Source organism: Astyanax mexicanus, chromosome 22 (assembly GCF_023375975.1).
Source record: "Astyanax mexicanus isolate ESR-SI-001 chromosome 22, AstMex3_surface, whole genome shotgun sequence".
Classification (NCBI taxonomy): Eukaryota; Metazoa; Chordata; class Actinopteri; order Characiformes; family Acestrorhamphidae; genus Astyanax; species Astyanax mexicanus.
In genome coordinates this window covers 23,754,733-23,771,735 of record NC_064429.1, presented here as the reverse complement: position 1 = coordinate 23,771,735, position 17,003 = coordinate 23,754,733, and the positions used below count along the sequence as shown (strand labels likewise).

General features: G+C 35.4%; 1 protein-coding gene across 1 annotated transcript; it reads left to right on the top strand.

The window, feature by feature from the left end:
* The first annotated feature begins 45 nt into the window (after positions 1 to 45).
* On the top strand, positions 46 to 4,786 carry ptrh1 (peptidyl-tRNA hydrolase 1 homolog). Its single transcript, XM_007230016.4, has 5 exons — positions 46 to 664; positions 2,359 to 2,578; positions 2,984 to 3,083; positions 4,168 to 4,213; positions 4,438 to 4,786. The coding sequence occupies exons 1-5, from the start codon at positions 482 to 484 to the stop codon at positions 4,690 to 4,692; spliced, it is 804 nt and encodes a 267-aa protein (XP_007230078.2). The 5' UTR covers positions 46 to 481; the 3' UTR covers positions 4,693 to 4,786.
* Positions 4,787 to 17,003: the final 12,217 nt, after the last annotated feature.

Below are 17,003 nucleotides of genomic sequence, written 5' to 3'. Positions count from 1 at the left end.
TGTTGGGGAAAAATCAGTTTTATGTATTTGAGCGTGTTTCAGGATTTAAGCAGCAGTCTCTGAACCAAACGGTTACGATTAAACTACACTATGTGTTTACCTGTGGTATAATGTTGGAATTGGCATTTATTAGGATGTAAAAATAATAATTTGGAGAAGGGTGAGCAAAGATCAATCTGGCAACCTTGGTTGGGTAGACATGTTTACCCATGTGTGAGCGCTCCGAGTACGGCTCTGAGTACTGTAGCTGCATTTATACTGCTATATTTATGTATATTTATATAGGGACTTTCACACAGCAGCAGCAGCAGGGATTACTCTGATCCATTAATTCGGGAATAACACACTTAACACAGGGTTTGGAAGAGTTTGAGGGCAGTATTTGCGTTTAAACGCTTTACAGACTGGCTACATCCAGTTTTTCTATGTGTGTGAGCAATAAGGGTGACTCACTGATGAGCAATTTGCATTATCTCTGCTGATGAGAAACGTCAGAGTAAGGAGTGAAGTCTGGCTGTTCCGATTCTTCAGATTCTCTATGGCTCTCCTGAGGCGGATGATAAATAAGCTGGTGAACAGAGTTATGTTAGGCACAGTAACTTTACCTTGTGAGAAGATGGCCAGTGATACAGGTCTAGCAGTCAGCGGTGCCAGAAAAAAAATGGTATGTAGTACATTTTATTAAATATATTTATTATATGCTTTACTTATGATATTTTATTATTTGCTTTAAAACATAGACTATGATTTATGTTATTGATATTTAATGTTGTAAATGGCTGTAAACAAGTTTTTTTTATCTTACAAAAATAAATACCCAAACTGCCATTCAATTTTGGGTAACAATATATAGCTAAACATATACAGACATTGAGGTAAATATGCTTTAGACAACTCATGGTAGATGTAATGTAACATAATAATACAGTATTACTATAACCATTTTTTCTTTTTTTATATTGTGACTTTAGATCTGTGTGACAAAAACTCTCATGACATCTAATGTAACTGTTTCTATTTCTGTTATGAAAGAAATATGTAGTGATATGTATTGTTGATACTTAATCTTAGAAGTGAATTTTAAGTGTAATGCTTAGAACGACATTGATGATGTTAGTTAAAGATTTGTCTGTCATGACAGTTACCATTAACAGACATAATCTGTCATGACAGGACTTGGTGTGTAACATAATATTTAATCAATGAATCAACCTATATTTTGACTCGGAAGTACATTCAGGGCAACTATTAAAAAACTATTAAAAATAAAATAATAAAATTTTTTAAAAGGAAATGAAAATCTAAGAACTAAAACAAGAAATCTAAGATTTTAATAAAAACTATAAATGAATAAGCTTAAGCAAACAGTTACAGGCTTTCTTAATGTGATGACTGAGTGACACCAGTGAGCTGAACTTTTCCTGTAGCTTTGAAATTTCTTGTAGTAAATTTCAGCTCGCTGGTGCATCGTACCTAAAAGCAGATTTTGCCAGTTCAGTAAAAAATCTTGGTACTTGGCAGCTGATCCAGTCATTAGAGTGAGTCTGATAACTACTGTTATTTATATTCATCAATGTCTGAAGACTCTCTTATAAATAAAAAATAACCAGTGTGTTTCCCTACATATATTATGAAAGCAAGAATAATATCCCAACATAATTGTTATATAATAATGAAAACATGACGGACATATTAATGTACATATTCTGTCATGAAAAATATGACATCTGTGACATGTTTATGGCTATGGTTTATGATTTGTTAATGTTACGCCATAGGGTGATGATGTAATGTAGGGAAATACTACTCAGATGTGAGAACTCCCAGTTGTAAAGAATGACAAGAAAAGATGATCATTGACTTCATGTTTAGATGTATATGATTAATAAATTAATAGATACATTAGAACCAACGGGTCTACACATTTGTGAGTGAGTGAGTGAGTAAGAGAGAGACAAAAAGCAAGCAGCAAGGTGAGGGGTGAGGACCCTTGTGCATCTCCTCCCCTGTCCCAACACAGACGTCATCCAAGAAATTGGATGACAAATGATATGTAAATCAATAGGATCAAATACAATTGGATAAAATATATATTAATATGACTATGTCAGCACTCTGACCCTCCTGATTCCTGAAAAAGTACAAACACCTCCAAGGCCTTGCGTCATCTCTCACAAAGAGAGTAAAGATCATAAAGCTAAATTATTTATTAAGTAAATTAAGTTTAGACATTCAGACACAGTTATTTTTTTCATTGTATTCAAACATGATTTAGCATCACTCTAAAAAAAAAAAAAAAGAGACAATGAAGAGCCTAAAGGAACTGATATCATATTTTACCCCTCTGAATCGTTTCAGGTCGTAGGGCTTGGAAACCCTGGGATGAACGGTTCAAGGCACAGCGTTGGCATGGCTGTGATTTCAGCACTGGCAGAACGTCTTGGAGTAGCTCAGCAGTGGAAATCTGACAGACAGGTGTCAGGAGAGGTCATCGTTTCAGTCTACCAGGACACTCAGCTGGTGCTTCTCCGACCAAAGTTGCTTATGAATGTCAATGGAGTTAGTGTGGCAAAGGCAGGTCAGTGACATTAAACAGAAAATGACAGTATTTCAGACGGTTATTGATTGTTTATTGGTGAAGGATTGCTTAGAAATGAGATGAAAATGAATCACCATGCATTTCTGAAGCTCTTTGTTTCCCAATGTATTATGTACCTTAAAATATTAAACACTGTCGCTGTCTTGTATCGCCATGGTTTGCCCCATGATGAACTTCCTTTGAAGTTTTAGAGATACAAGGTCCTCTGGCTGCTCCAACAGGTTGAAGATAAGCACAACAGATGCTCATCACATCACTGCTTACAGGAACTATCAGTATTCATATGTCAAATAATCTTTAGGTCTCTTTGCGTGTATTAAAACTGACTCAAAAGAAAGCTTAAGTGTATGAAAAAGATAATTCTTTTGTTATTTTTCTTTACAGCCAACAAATTTTCTGTCCAGCCAAAGAACATTCTTCTAGTCCATGATGAACTCGATAAAGCACTTGGGAAGCTTGCCATTAAACATGGTGGAAGTGCAAGGTATGACGCACCTTTAGTTCAGTTTTTGTGAATATTTTATATTTCCACCCAGAGAAAAACAAAACCAAATTTCTCATTCAGCATTGTGTGCTTTTAGGATAATTTAGTATGTCAACTTGTGTTCTAATGGCTCCCTCTAGTCTTGAGGATGCAGAACAGCAACATATGCTATAATAATTGTATTTTACTTAGTCAGGATTTCAGTCTCTGATTTAGATTTCATTTTATAGTTTGGTGTGTATACCAGTGTAACAATAACCCACTGATTGGTGAAGTAAATAAGAGTAGTATTGAATAATGGTACCAGTTGCATTAATTCATACTGAAATACTTAATTACTATAATTGTGTCATGTTAAATACATGTCTATACAAGTGGATCAGAGAGACAACCAAAATGACATACACAAAAAATGGAGGTGTTTTTACTGTTATGGATGGTCAGTGTAACTGTGAAAATAATAACCTCACATAAGAAACAAAGAACTACACTGCCCCATTCAGGCTACACTGTGTTGGGCTTTGTTCAGTGTGAAAAGTGGCTGTGAGCAAACATTCAGTCCTTTCAGGAAGCTGGGCACTTTGTGGAGCTTATTTTTTTGGTTTGGATGTAAAATATTCTGAAACAGTGTAGTTATTGTAAAAACGAAAATTTAAAAATACTTTGTGCTAGGGGTGTTCAATATGAACATATTTTACTGTATCATGATCAATTTTAATATATAATAGCATATTTTTTACCATTTAGGATTAAGTGCAGCAAATTTTAAATAAAACATTGTAGTAAATATGGAGGATTATTTGAATAGTAGCATTTGTCTGTCATAATTTGTATTAACATAAAGATTGTGTATTGTAAAAATGGCTTTAAATATCATGACATATTTTGCATATCACTAACCCCATCATACACTGATACTTTATTCATTAGAATGCCCCTTTCCCATTTAAAAGATAAAGAAACGTGTGTCCAGCGTTGTCTAACTTGTTCTATAGTTGGATTCATATTTAAAAAAATCAGTATTTACAGAAATGCACACTAGCTATTTTTGTTAAGTCTCTCGCTCTCATTGGTTTGTTGACAGGGGTCACAACGGTGTCCGATCCTGCGTTGACTGTCTTCAAACTGATGCAAGTATCACTTTTAATTGGACAAATCTATTATTTTGTGTAGCAGATCTACTCATGATTAGCCCCTTAAAGAATACAGGTTCTGTATGTAGTTCCACACTTGAGTTCTACAATTTAGCTGTAGTAGAAGTTTAAAATAAAAAATATGTATATATGAGATTAGAAAATATATTTGGATGACATAAGGCTCTTTTATCTTTCTTTTACTTGTGCCGTTTGTACAGGTTATGCCTCGTCTGCGCATTGGTATTGGCCGACCCTCAGGGAAAACGCCGGTGGACAGACATGTGTTGGGACGATTTTCTAAAGAAGAGCAGATCATTTTGAACTCTGTTCTGGAACAGAGTGTGGACCTTTTACTTACACAAATTACTGAGCCACACCTCCAAACCTCTCCATCAGGGGGCAGAAGAGCAGCAGGCAGGAGTAAAGAGAGAAAACCTCCAGTTCAGCCTGCAGAAGGACAGAGCCAGAACTGACCTGAAGTGCTTTATAATTGTTTATTATATAATTCCTCACTCTTCCTATTTTATTTATACTGTTGTGATGGTTAAATAAGAGTTTTAATTGCTACTTTGAGTCTCTTTCTGTTTTTCTTATTTATTACAGTGAATGCCCTTAAATGCAGTATTACACAAAAAGAATCATATAAAATTTATGCTAAATCCAAATCCAAAAAGTTTTCCCATATGCTAATCACCTCTGTGAAACATTATTGCCCTCTTAAAATTAACAAATTATAGCATGGCCTATAGCAGCTATAACTGCAACCTACATTTCTTGTAATTCATTTTTATTAGACTTTCAGGTTAAAGCACAATCTTCTTTGCAGATTCGCTGCTTTAATTCAGATATATGAGTAGTTGTGGTTGTAACGAATCACACCAAAAAAGGGAGAAAAATAATATATGTTTTTTTGTATTTTGTCTCCCTATTGGTTTGTGTTGGTAGTTTTTATTTTGACACAGTGTTATTATGATGTAGTCTAATACTAGAAGTATTAGCTAGCTTAATTCTGGTGAGAGCAGTAGCACAGTATCCGTTTTCCAGGCTACTGTAGAAATGACAGACGCCATTATTTAATACAGAAAGAAATACATGGTTTCTTCAATACCAACTACACCTGTGAGACAAGTACTGATGTGTCTTTTAATTAGCAGTGTTTTCTGCTTTGCTGGTCTTCCATTAATGTAGCATGCAGCTTTCACCCAGCCCCTTTCTTACTGTGGAGACACACACTCCTGAGCTGAAGCCACAGTGACCTGCAGTTCTTTGGATGTCCTCCTGGATGCTTGTGCACACCACAATCCACCAGCATTTCTATGGAGCCGAAGTCTGAGAGAGCACATTTGGCCATGCTCCCTCTGGGTGTCACTCTCTCCCCACATTATTCCCAAGGTGATGTCAGTAAGCAAAGCCATCTGTTAGATGATGTTTCAGAGCTGCATTCCTGCGATTTCCTTAGATCATGCTGGTTACCCAGTAATGCTGCCACAATGTCAGTTTGAATAGAGGCAAGTCTGTTGGAGGGAAGATGTGCTAGTCTTTGTCCTCGTAGTGTTGGGGGCATTACAAGTGTTACACTAATGAGTAGGTTAACTGATTTGATGATGAACTTCATGTTTTGATAATTTGATAATGAGCTTCATGTTGATCTAGGTCACGTGGGTCTAAAGTGAATCTGGAAACACTGAGCGCAAGGTAGAAATACCACCTGTACAGGGTACCATTGCAGACTACCCAAGCCAACAACCTCACACCAATGGGGTACTGCCAGTTCACTGCCATGTTTACCTCACTGAGACCAGAGCAAGGATTGAAACCACAAGCCAAGACTGGACTATTCTAGATCAAATGCATGTAAAACAGAACCTTTCATGAATGTATGCTAATTTAATTTAAAAAACAACTTGTTTCGGATTCATTGTTGTTGTGACGCTGTGAAAAACAGCATATTTAGAAATGCTCAACAATTCACACTGAAATTAAAAGGAGTAATCTGTTCTGCCTTTTAAATGAGGTACAACATAGGGAAGCCAACCAGAACAATGGTCATTCGCATTAATGCACAGTATAATAAACAACAGCCTGTTTGATTATGAGATATACAGACCATGTTTACACTTGGTCACTTTATGTAAACGGAATCACAGGGAGGTCCAACACTGTCACGTATAAATGAATAAAAAATGGAAATCACAAAACCCTTTAGAGCCATTCTGAACCTTCAGTCTAAACCTCTTTTTTATGCCAAGCCTCCAACTAGTGTGAGTGGCCAAAAACTTCATCTTAAATAGCTCAATTTGGTGAATTCACTGAACCCTTGAAAAGTGATTGTGTAATTCCTTTTGTATTTAGAAAGTTCTTAAACAATAATACAAAACATATGGTCCATTATAAAGCTTATCATAGAAGTGTAATTCATCAAAGCCAAGCCACAAATCTAACTTATACTCAAGATCGTCTAAAGATGTCCTTTCACAAGAGAGGCAACAGGAGAAGAAGAAAAGACTTACTTCAAAAAGAACCCTTATGACACATTCCTAGCTTTCTGGCTCTAGTACCTTGGGAAAATACAATCTTGAGCTATTCTTTTTCGTGCACTTTTCCCAGCAACACTGAGTGGTTAGTTTTGGCTAGTTCAATCATACTTCCACCAATCCTTCCCTAAAGGTCAGAGGTCCTGAGCCTGGCTGGACACTGGGCTAATGGAAAGCTGCTAATTTATTCAGCATTGAGTCTCCCAGCTTCGCTGGGGGTCTTCACAGTTTGAAGATTTACATTCGCTAAAACCTCCAAAGGCCACACACAAAATAAAAATCTTAGGTCTGCTAAAGCTAGAAGTTGAACGCTCTGCAGTTTTTCAGTGCAAAAATATAATATTCTAACTAACTAGAGTTTAGATGTATTTGGCAATACTCAACAACATTTGCACTAAAAGAACTAGCACACTTGATACTTGATAACTTTCTTGTAGAAGGTAGGTTTAGGTAGGTGTTATTTCATCTCCATTGTAGATACAGTATCTTTATTCTGAGGCTTTATGACGAGGATGGTATGGGTGTCATAACACAAAACAAAGATTACCATGTGACTAATATTTCAACTATTTATTGTAGTCATAAAAAGAACTACTACTTTTCCTACTGTCTTCTGTGCTTAACTGCAATTTATTCATTTAACTGCATTTGTAACCCTCTATAAATATAGCGTATATTTGTATTAAGTTAAAATAGCACTAAACACAGCCTGGCTTTTTTGTAGTTGCTCTAGTAAAGATTTTCACTTGAGAACATTGGAATTTACGACTTCTACAGTAGTTTTACATGCTTGCTGACAATACAGAGAAAGCTGTCAGTGAAAATGACCATGTCAAGTGTATCAGACTCTCAAGTGGAAGTGTGCTGTTCTACTGTGCAACCAAGGCTTCATAAATATCATAATATGTAACAGTCATCAAAAACATTTTTTTTTTTCATTTAGCTTCTTTAAATTGCACCCATTTCTACAGGGTTCTAAAAACACACACACACAGCATGTCTAGACACAGTAAAGAAGTGTTGCCAATAGGAGAACCTACTGGCACCATACCCTATGCCAGGCCTAAGCTAACTGGGTATACAGCCCCTATGCAGTAAGCTGTGGAGCAGTGGAACTGTGTTCTCTGGAATTTGGTGCTTTTTCCAGAACTTTGGGAATGAGTTAAGACAGGGTGCTGATCATCTAACTTTGTGACTTTTCTGTCACTGAAAGACATCAAATACACACAGCAGTGCTCCAAAGTCTAGCAGAAAGCCTTCCCTGGACAGGAGAGACAGTTACTCCCACAAAAGCAGAATAAACTATTTTTTCCTTGATTTTATAGAAGAAACAATGAATGACCAGGTGTCCTAATATTAGTTTGGAGAAGGAAAAGTGCATAATTTAAGCATAGAAGTGGATTGGTTGATTATGCTTTTGGCTTGTGTTGCAGCCAGTGGCAGGAAAAACAAGTTACTGGTAAAAGGAACACTGGTTAGTGTAACATAGTGGGTAAGAACACAATCCAACACATGACAGACTATGATTTAATTTTGCGAATGTGCTAAAACACACCAAGCCACACTAATTAGAGTTATTGAGCAAGACTTCTAAATTCTCTAAATGTTCTACCTTTGTTACATGATGAAATAGCACTCAGGATAAAAAAGTGTCAGCAAAATTAAATAAACGAAAATTGTAAATGGATTCAAATAAATAATATAAAGTTCTACCAGTATCTCAGTCTGTAAATAGGATCATAATAATAAGACAAATTTCGGGTTACATTTTTTGTTTAAACATTTCCCCCAATTTTTCGTCATTTTTGAAAAAAAATATATATATTTTTTCATATTTCTTTTAGGATTTTAGAAGTTTATAATTTTATTACATACTATTCACATAACTAGAACAAGGGGTGACCAAACGTTTGCATGTGTGTATGGAAAATATTGGATAATTTCTATGTTGGTTTATAAATAGGAAATACTCTATTAATAAAATCTTAACAATTCATGGTAACACTTCACAATAAGAGTCACAAATAACAGTAGTTAGGACAGTAATAAACATTGTTAACATTGTCAACTAATTATTTTTTGAAGAATGCTATAAATAAGAATGATTAATAATTATAAGTATCAATAATAATTAGTTGAGACATTATGTCGTACTGTTAATTAGTGGGATTTTATTGTAAAGTGTTTTCTGATTAATAATAATAATAATAATAATAATAATAATAATAATAATAATAATAATAATAAAAATCAGCAACTAATAGTTTAAAAGAAGTCCTTGACATTGTTGCAGATATTATTATAAATATCTGTTCAGTAAAAGTTAACGGTAATAAAGTAAGAATGGCAAGAGCCACATTTATAATACCAATACTAATACTCCAGAAAAAAAGACCACTTCAAAATAAGGGGTTTCTTTCATTTTACCAAATTTAAAACCTCTGGAATATAATCAAGAGGAAGATGGATGATTACAAGCCATCAAACCAAGCTGAACTGCTTGATTTTTTGCACCAGGAGTGGCATAAAGTTATCCAAAAGCAGTGTGTAAGACTGGTGTAGGAGAACATGCAAAGATGCATGAAAATTGTAATTAAAAACCACGGTTATTTCACCATATATTGATTTCTGAACTCTTACAATTTTATGAATATGAATTTGTTTTCTTTGCATTATTTGAGGTCTGAAAACCCTGCATCTTTTTTTTGTTATTTCAGCCATTTCTCATTTTATGCAAATAAATGCTCTAAATGACAATATTTTTATATGGAATTTGGGAGAAATGCTGTCTGTAGTTTATAGAATAAAACAACAATGTTTATTTCACTCAAACATAAACCTATAAATAGCAAAATTAGAGGGACTGATTCAGAAATTGAAATGGTCTCTTACTTTTTTCCACAGCTGTCACGTTATATGTTTTATATTAACAACCCAATAACAATGTTATATTGTCACAGTTCTTTAAATTTAACGACTGTATTCACTGTTATAATAAAAACAGTAATAATAATATTGATATAAACGCCCTTAATGTGCGCCTATAAAACCACTCTATTTACAAACTGTTGATGAACAACCCCTTTGTAATGGAGTGTCAGGTAATCCTTTTGTACGAGTCTTTTTCTATGCGCAGAATAAAAAAAAGAGGGCAACGTCACTGGCGTGCACAAAGCCTAATGGCACAGAGATGCACAGTGCAGGACTGTAATTGCTTTGAGCAGAAAATAGCCTGTGTCTTTAAAGGGGCTGCTGGTCCAAGCGCAGCTGCTGGTCAGTGGGCTGAAAGAGAGACGGCGGAGATTCATCACCCCTCTTCATCACACAATGCCCATTTATCACCCCAGTGGTGGCGTTCAAATCTCGTACCAGGCGACCACCAGCCCCACTCTGGTCGTTGCCTCAGACTCGGCACCAGCTCGGCTGCCTCTGCGCCCCTTTTATACGGACCTGCTCGGCGTCGTGTGCTCCTTCTGCTCCTGTTGCTCGGTCCAGTCGGCTCGTGGAGCTGATGCTGCTGCTGCTTCTCCTTTTCCTCCTTCCCATTTTGGATATTTTTTATTTTTACTCACCTCTCAGATGTTGGTGTTGGACTTGGTGGCTTTTTACCTGGGATGTGCAGAGGAACTTCAGAGTTGCTGCCATTTTAGCTTACCTAGTATGATGATGCCTAAGGTCCGGTGATACAGCCCGTTTGCTTGAACACGTGAAGGGAGCAGAAGCTCTGCTGGAGCTGCTGTTCTGTCGTCCTTTTTCCGCGCTGCGGTGAAGAAGCAGCTTAACCTACAGGTGCAGAAATGGCGAACGGCTTCTGTGGGAGCTATGCTAGCTAACGGTTAGCCCGCGTGCCTGTGAATCATTACCGCGGCGGTTGGAAATTTAAATTTAAATTTCAAAAATCCCAACGGTCGCGCGTGACTGAGCGAAAGCTGCGGTTTTACTTCGACGAGGAAACATTTAATATTGATATTTCAGAGAATATCTACATTTTATTAGCTTTAAACACAAACGAATTATCGAAATTACTGCGGAATTTAGCTAATAATTTACATTTTTACGAATTATTAATCCACAGAACGAATCGAGAACCATTTTTGCAATATTATAGCCAGCTAACCAATATTAAAATACTGCTATTTAGCTAGCGAAATATATAAGATACAACTGCCGTGCTTTATGTTAACTGAAATAGCTAGCTATATGTACCTTCTTTTTGGTTAAAGAACAGAATAATCAAATTACGATTATCATCCTCCTCCTAAGCCTCGGCAAGAAAGCAGTTTCATTTCATTTCATGACATTTATTTTTCCAAGGAATTAAATATATATTTTTTGTAAAGAAATTATAAGAAAATATTACTCAAGTGCGACATCAAACCGAGGTCAATACGTTTGGAAATGTAATCCCACGAAATATTCATAGCCTATAGGCTAACTATCACATCGGACTATCATGTCACACAGCTTTTGCTAACTGTAGAAGATCAGTAGGGAGTGCATCAGTGTGACTAGGCCTGTTTAACATTGTGTCAAGTAGAATGTTTCAGGAATACACCAGAAATCTTCAAGAGACCTTCATGATGTTTTTTTTTATTTTGTGGGATTCGCCGTTTGTGCTGTGTACATGGGCCCGAGCTACTGATTGTCCAAACGCAATTCTTGTGAAATGTCAAACGTTAAATCGAGAATTGTGCATGGACATCTGTTGCTGCTGGTTCTCACGCAACTGCTGCACAAACTCAAAAACTGAAATCCCGCAAAGTGCTTTTTTATTTAGGAAATCTGAAGTCAGTATTTAATTTTTACACCAGCTTGATTCAGAAACAAATGCTATCTAAGATAAATAAGGCTTTTATTTCACGTGCTTCTTCATTTTAATGTAATAAAAATGCTTTTACTGTTTTGTCTTTTTAATGTGTAAAAATGTATAAAACATTTTGCTACATTCGTTTGTTTATTAGCCGTCATAAATGTTTTTCTAGTTTTTCAGCATGAAGAACGAAAAACGTTTGCAAAACTATCTATATATAATTATGTAAGAATTTGTCAGATTTCATTGAAGTTCCTGAGAGAGAGAGAGAGAGAGAGAGAGAGAGAGAGAGAGAGAGAGAGGAAATACTCTCAAATCTGGGATTTCTTAATGTTTAAATATTTGTTGGCAGTGTTGGTTAATAAATCATTTCAACATGAAATTAATTTTCTGCATGTACGTTTTTGTTTGACCTCTTGAGTCTGATTCTTTTTTTTTAGATAAAAATCATTTCAGGGAACATGTTCTGCTGTTTGATTTAATACGGCATTTATTTTACTCAAATAAAAATAATAATAACTTGTGTTATTATATTGTTATTATTGTATTTTATAAATGTATTACCGCAGCATAATTATTGTATTTTTATGTGACATTTTCAGAATGATTGCATAAATTTAGTTTATGTGTCATGTTCTAATAATGTTAGAAATAACTTGTGTAATAATGTGTATAATGTGTTTTTATAATTCATCCAAAGTACGTGTAAGAAGAATGTATGGTATTGGGTCAGGTTTTCAGTAGGGGGCAATTGAACGATTTTGTCATATTTATTTATTTATATCCACTGAATAGCGAGAACCAAAGGCTGGAAGGCAGGCTAACAATGGCATGGCGTGTTAATCCAATAGGATTAAACGAGATTAGGACTACACACACTTGTCAGATCTTTTGATTTAAACAAAACGGGGAAAAAACCTTATACAATAAATCTGAACACAGTATCTATAAATTAAATAACACACAATAAAAAATAGTATTTATTTCGATTTTTTTTGTATCATTTGTATTCAAGTTGTGACACGTGACTAAATCTTCAAATTATTGCATAAATTAGCAGCATGCCAATATGTACAGTACAAAAAAAAGACTTTTACTGACTTTGTAAGTAAAAATAAGACAACATCCTTAAAGAAAAAATAAATAAATAGTTTTTTGTGGACATTTTAGACACATTTATATTTATTTTCTAAATAAAATATGTTAGTCAAATACATACATTATGTATTTAAAGTTCCATTATTTACATTTCACATTTAATTATTTATTCATATATTAAATTAAATTAGCAGTAATGTGGATAGGTTTGTGCAGCTAAATGTGTTTCCTTTAGAGCATGTGACTCATTATCATTAAAAAACACAATTTGAATTAGGTGTGTTTAAAATGGTCTAAAGGACACTAATTAAAATTATCACCATAATGCTGACATTCATTAAAATATGAAATTTCGTAATCTTTTTCATTACCATATACATGTCATATTTAAATAACCATATTATAAAAACATTTACACTTAAAACCAGTATAATCTTACAATAAAGAAATAACCCATAACCAAGGAAAATTACCTTGACAGACCTATATACCTGTGTTTTGTGAAAATAATATGTTTACAGACTATATTCACACAAGTCTGCACTGTTAATTTGCTTAACGTTAGAACAAATAAAACACAAAATGAGTTTTGTGTGACATCTACAAAGATCAGAACATTATATGCAAATGGTAGAAATTGTTTCCAACACGTAAAATTAAGTAACCAAATAGAATTGTCTTTCCGAATTTGTAGGAAAAGCCACAATACTTTTTTATCCCTAGATATTCACATTTTGTTGTGTTGTATTTTCACATAATAGTTTCATTTAATTAATTTAACCAGGTATGTCCAAACTTTTTCACACATATGTGTGAAAACACATGAAACCTGACTGAATGTGTGAGTACCTAATTTAATAAATATATGGATTTTCAAATTTTCTAACACTAAATTGATATGAAAAAAAAGAAAGAAAGAAAAAAGTTTGGGTAAATTTGCTTAAATTGTACATTATGTTGTGTTAGAAATAAACAGTGAAGAATGACAAAACTTGTATATTAAAAATATATATTTATTTAAAAACAAAAATATATATATATACCCAAACCAAAAATGTATTTATGTATTTATTATTTTAATCTTCCTGATACATTGAGTCAAATTGCTAAAAGTTTCAAAACACAACAAATATTTCTAATTATTTTTGGAGCATAAAACATCAAAGCTGGATTTAATTAAGGTAATAAAAGTGTACATGGAAAATGATTAAATTAATGTATATTTAATTTACACACTGTTCTGGGGTAGGTTTCCACAAAAGCTTCTTGGCACAAAGATGGTAGAGAAAATAACACACTGAGCACTATCTCTCTCTTTCTCTCTCTATCCCCATGTTAAGATTTTCTTAAATGCTTTTGGAAAAATGGGCCCAGGTCAGTTTAACCCAGTATTGAGAATAAAAGCCATGGACTAAAGTTTGCTCATTCATTTATTTAAGCTGTAAATTATCATAATTAAACCATAAATAATGTTTATATATTTTATGAATTGAGCTAAAGATAATATCTGTGGAAGAAAAAAAATATTTTAATCTAATCTATCGATTAGTAAACATTATAAAACACAGGTCAGTTTGACCTGTTGCCTGGAATTTCCTTTCCATAAAGCTGAACATAAGGGTTATAAATCATAAATTACCATGTTAAATTAAGCAAATAAACAGCAATTCTAAAGTAGAATGTGCAAAAATGTGTGTCTTTAGAGGATGTAAACTTATTTACATTTCAAACAACCCAAATTAGACCAGGAATGCCTAAACATTTGCATAATAAATTATAGAAGGCAAAAAACTTAAGAAAATGCAAAATTAGATCCTCATGCAGATACAGAATACAATATACAGTGCCCTCCATAATTATTGGCACCCCTGGTTAAGATGTGTTCTTTAGCTTCTCATAAATTGAGTTTTGTTCAAAATAATATAGGACCACGATGGGGAAAAAAGTAAAGTCCAACCTTTAAACTTTAACCGTAAATTTTAAGGGGGAAATAAAATCCCTGACTAAGAAATAATTATTCTTCATAAAATCACCTGTTCCACAATTATTGGCACCCCTAACAATTCTTAGGAAATAAATTTAATAAAAGTATTTCTGTCACTTCTACAGTAGTTTACAAAGTTGATCAGAGTATGTAGGAACATTTAATTAGTAATTCACAACTTCCTGTTTCCCTGGGGTATAAATATGACGTGACACAGAGGCCATTTATCTTCAACATGGGAAAGACAAAGGAACATACCATTCAAGTGAGGCAGATGTGTGTTGACCTTCACAAGTCAGGCAATGGCTACAAGAAAATCGCTACTCGCCTACACCTGTCCATATCTACTGTCAGAGGAATTATTAAGAAGTTTAAAACAACTGGAACAGTGGTAAACAAGCCTGGACAAGGACGCAAGTTTATTTTGCCACCACGCACAGTGAGGAGGATGATAAGAGAAATAAAAAGTTCTCCAAAGCTCACTGTTACAGAATTGCAACAAATGGTAGCTTCTTGGGGTCACAAAGTCTCCAAAACAACCATCAGGCGCTATCTACATGCCAACAAGCTGTTTGGGAGGCATGCACGGAAGAAACCATTTCTCACTCACAATCATAAACGCAAACGTTTGGAGTTTGCTAAGCGGTACTATGACTTCAACTGGGACCGTGTGCTTTGGTCAGATGAAACAAAGATAGAGCTTTTTGGCAACAAATGCTCTAAGTGGGTCTGGCGTAACACAAGAGCTGAGTATGCAGAAAAGCACCTCATGCCCACTGTGAAATACGGCGGGGGATCAGTGATGCTGTGGGCCTGTTTCTCTTCTAAAGGCCCTGGGAACCTTGTTAGGGTGCATGGCATCATGAATGCTCTAAAATACCAGGACATTTTAAAACAAAATCTGGTGGCTTCTGCCCGAAAGCTGAAGATGGGTCGTCACTGGGTCTTTCAGCAAGATAATGACCCTAAACATGTGGCCAAATCTACACAGAAATGGTTCACCGCACACAGAATCAAGCTCCTCCCATGGCCATCTCAGTCCCCAGACCTCAACCCCATTGAAAACCTGTGGGATGAGCTGAAGAGGAGAGTGCAGAGGAGAGGACCCAGGTCGTTGGATGATTTAGAGAGAATGTGCAAAGAGGAATGGTCAAAGATCCCTCTTTCTGTATTCTCCCATCTTGTGAAACATTACAGGAGAAGATTAGGTGCTGTTTTGTTGGCAAAAGGGGGTTGTACAAAGTATTAACATCAGGGGTGCTAATAATTGTGGCACACATGATTTGATGTTAAATAATTATTTCTTAATGTGGGATTTTTTTCCTACTGAATAAATTCACTTGAGTTAAAGGTTGTATTTTACTCTTTTTTTCCATCGTGGTCCTATATTATTTTGAACAAAACTCAATTTATGAGAAGCTAAAGAACACATCTTAACCAGGGGTGCCAATAATTATGGAGGGCACTGTATGTAAAACTAATAATAGTGATAATGCTTTTGAGCCAGTGGTGTAATTTGTAGTACTAAAACTTTCTTTGCCTGATTGGGTTGGTGCAGGCAGAGATTTGATTAAATTCAGGGTAATATAATAATAAATAAAATTGATTCGGATTGAAATGCAAGACCACATTTTTTTGTCTTGGCTTTTTTTTCATGATTCTATTTTGCTCTATTACTAAGCAGTGCTTTTGGCTTTTGTGTTTCTGTCTTGATGGTAAAAGTAACCATCTAATGACATTAATGTGAACTGAAGGCATGTTCTCTCAGAGGTCGTCCCGCAGCCCTGCTGCACTGATCTGAAAGGTTTATGGCCTGGTTCTGTGGAAGGAGCCAGTGAGCTGAGTGAAATGAGAAGCTGCTATACTGCTGTGTGAGTGGAATATGCTCTTATCGTTGGGGCTACTTCTCCTGAGAGCAAATGAGGCAATATATCATCTGTTGAGAGAAATGTGACATTGTCAAAGAGCGTTTTTTTTCTTCTTCTTTTTTTCAGTTCGAGGATTCTCCCAGGGTTGGAGGCTTATCAATCATTTTGGGTTAAGGCGAGGGTGTCCTGTTTTCTCCCATGTCCTTGAGAGGCCCACGTCCCCTACTGACCACATAGAGGCCAAGGGCATCTCGGCTGCCCCCTCACAGCCCTCTCCCAGCATTCCCTCCTCCCTTCACCCTTTGTTCACCTGTTGTCCTGGAGACTCCACTGCCACCGAGACCACCCATTGTTGTGGTGAGAATGGAGATGAAACGGCATGCAGTCCACCCAGTGATTGCGCATGAGATTGATATGGTGGAAACTTTTTAATCAGACCTGAAATGACTGGTGATTGGTGTTGGTAGCAGATCCATTTGAATGTGCCAAA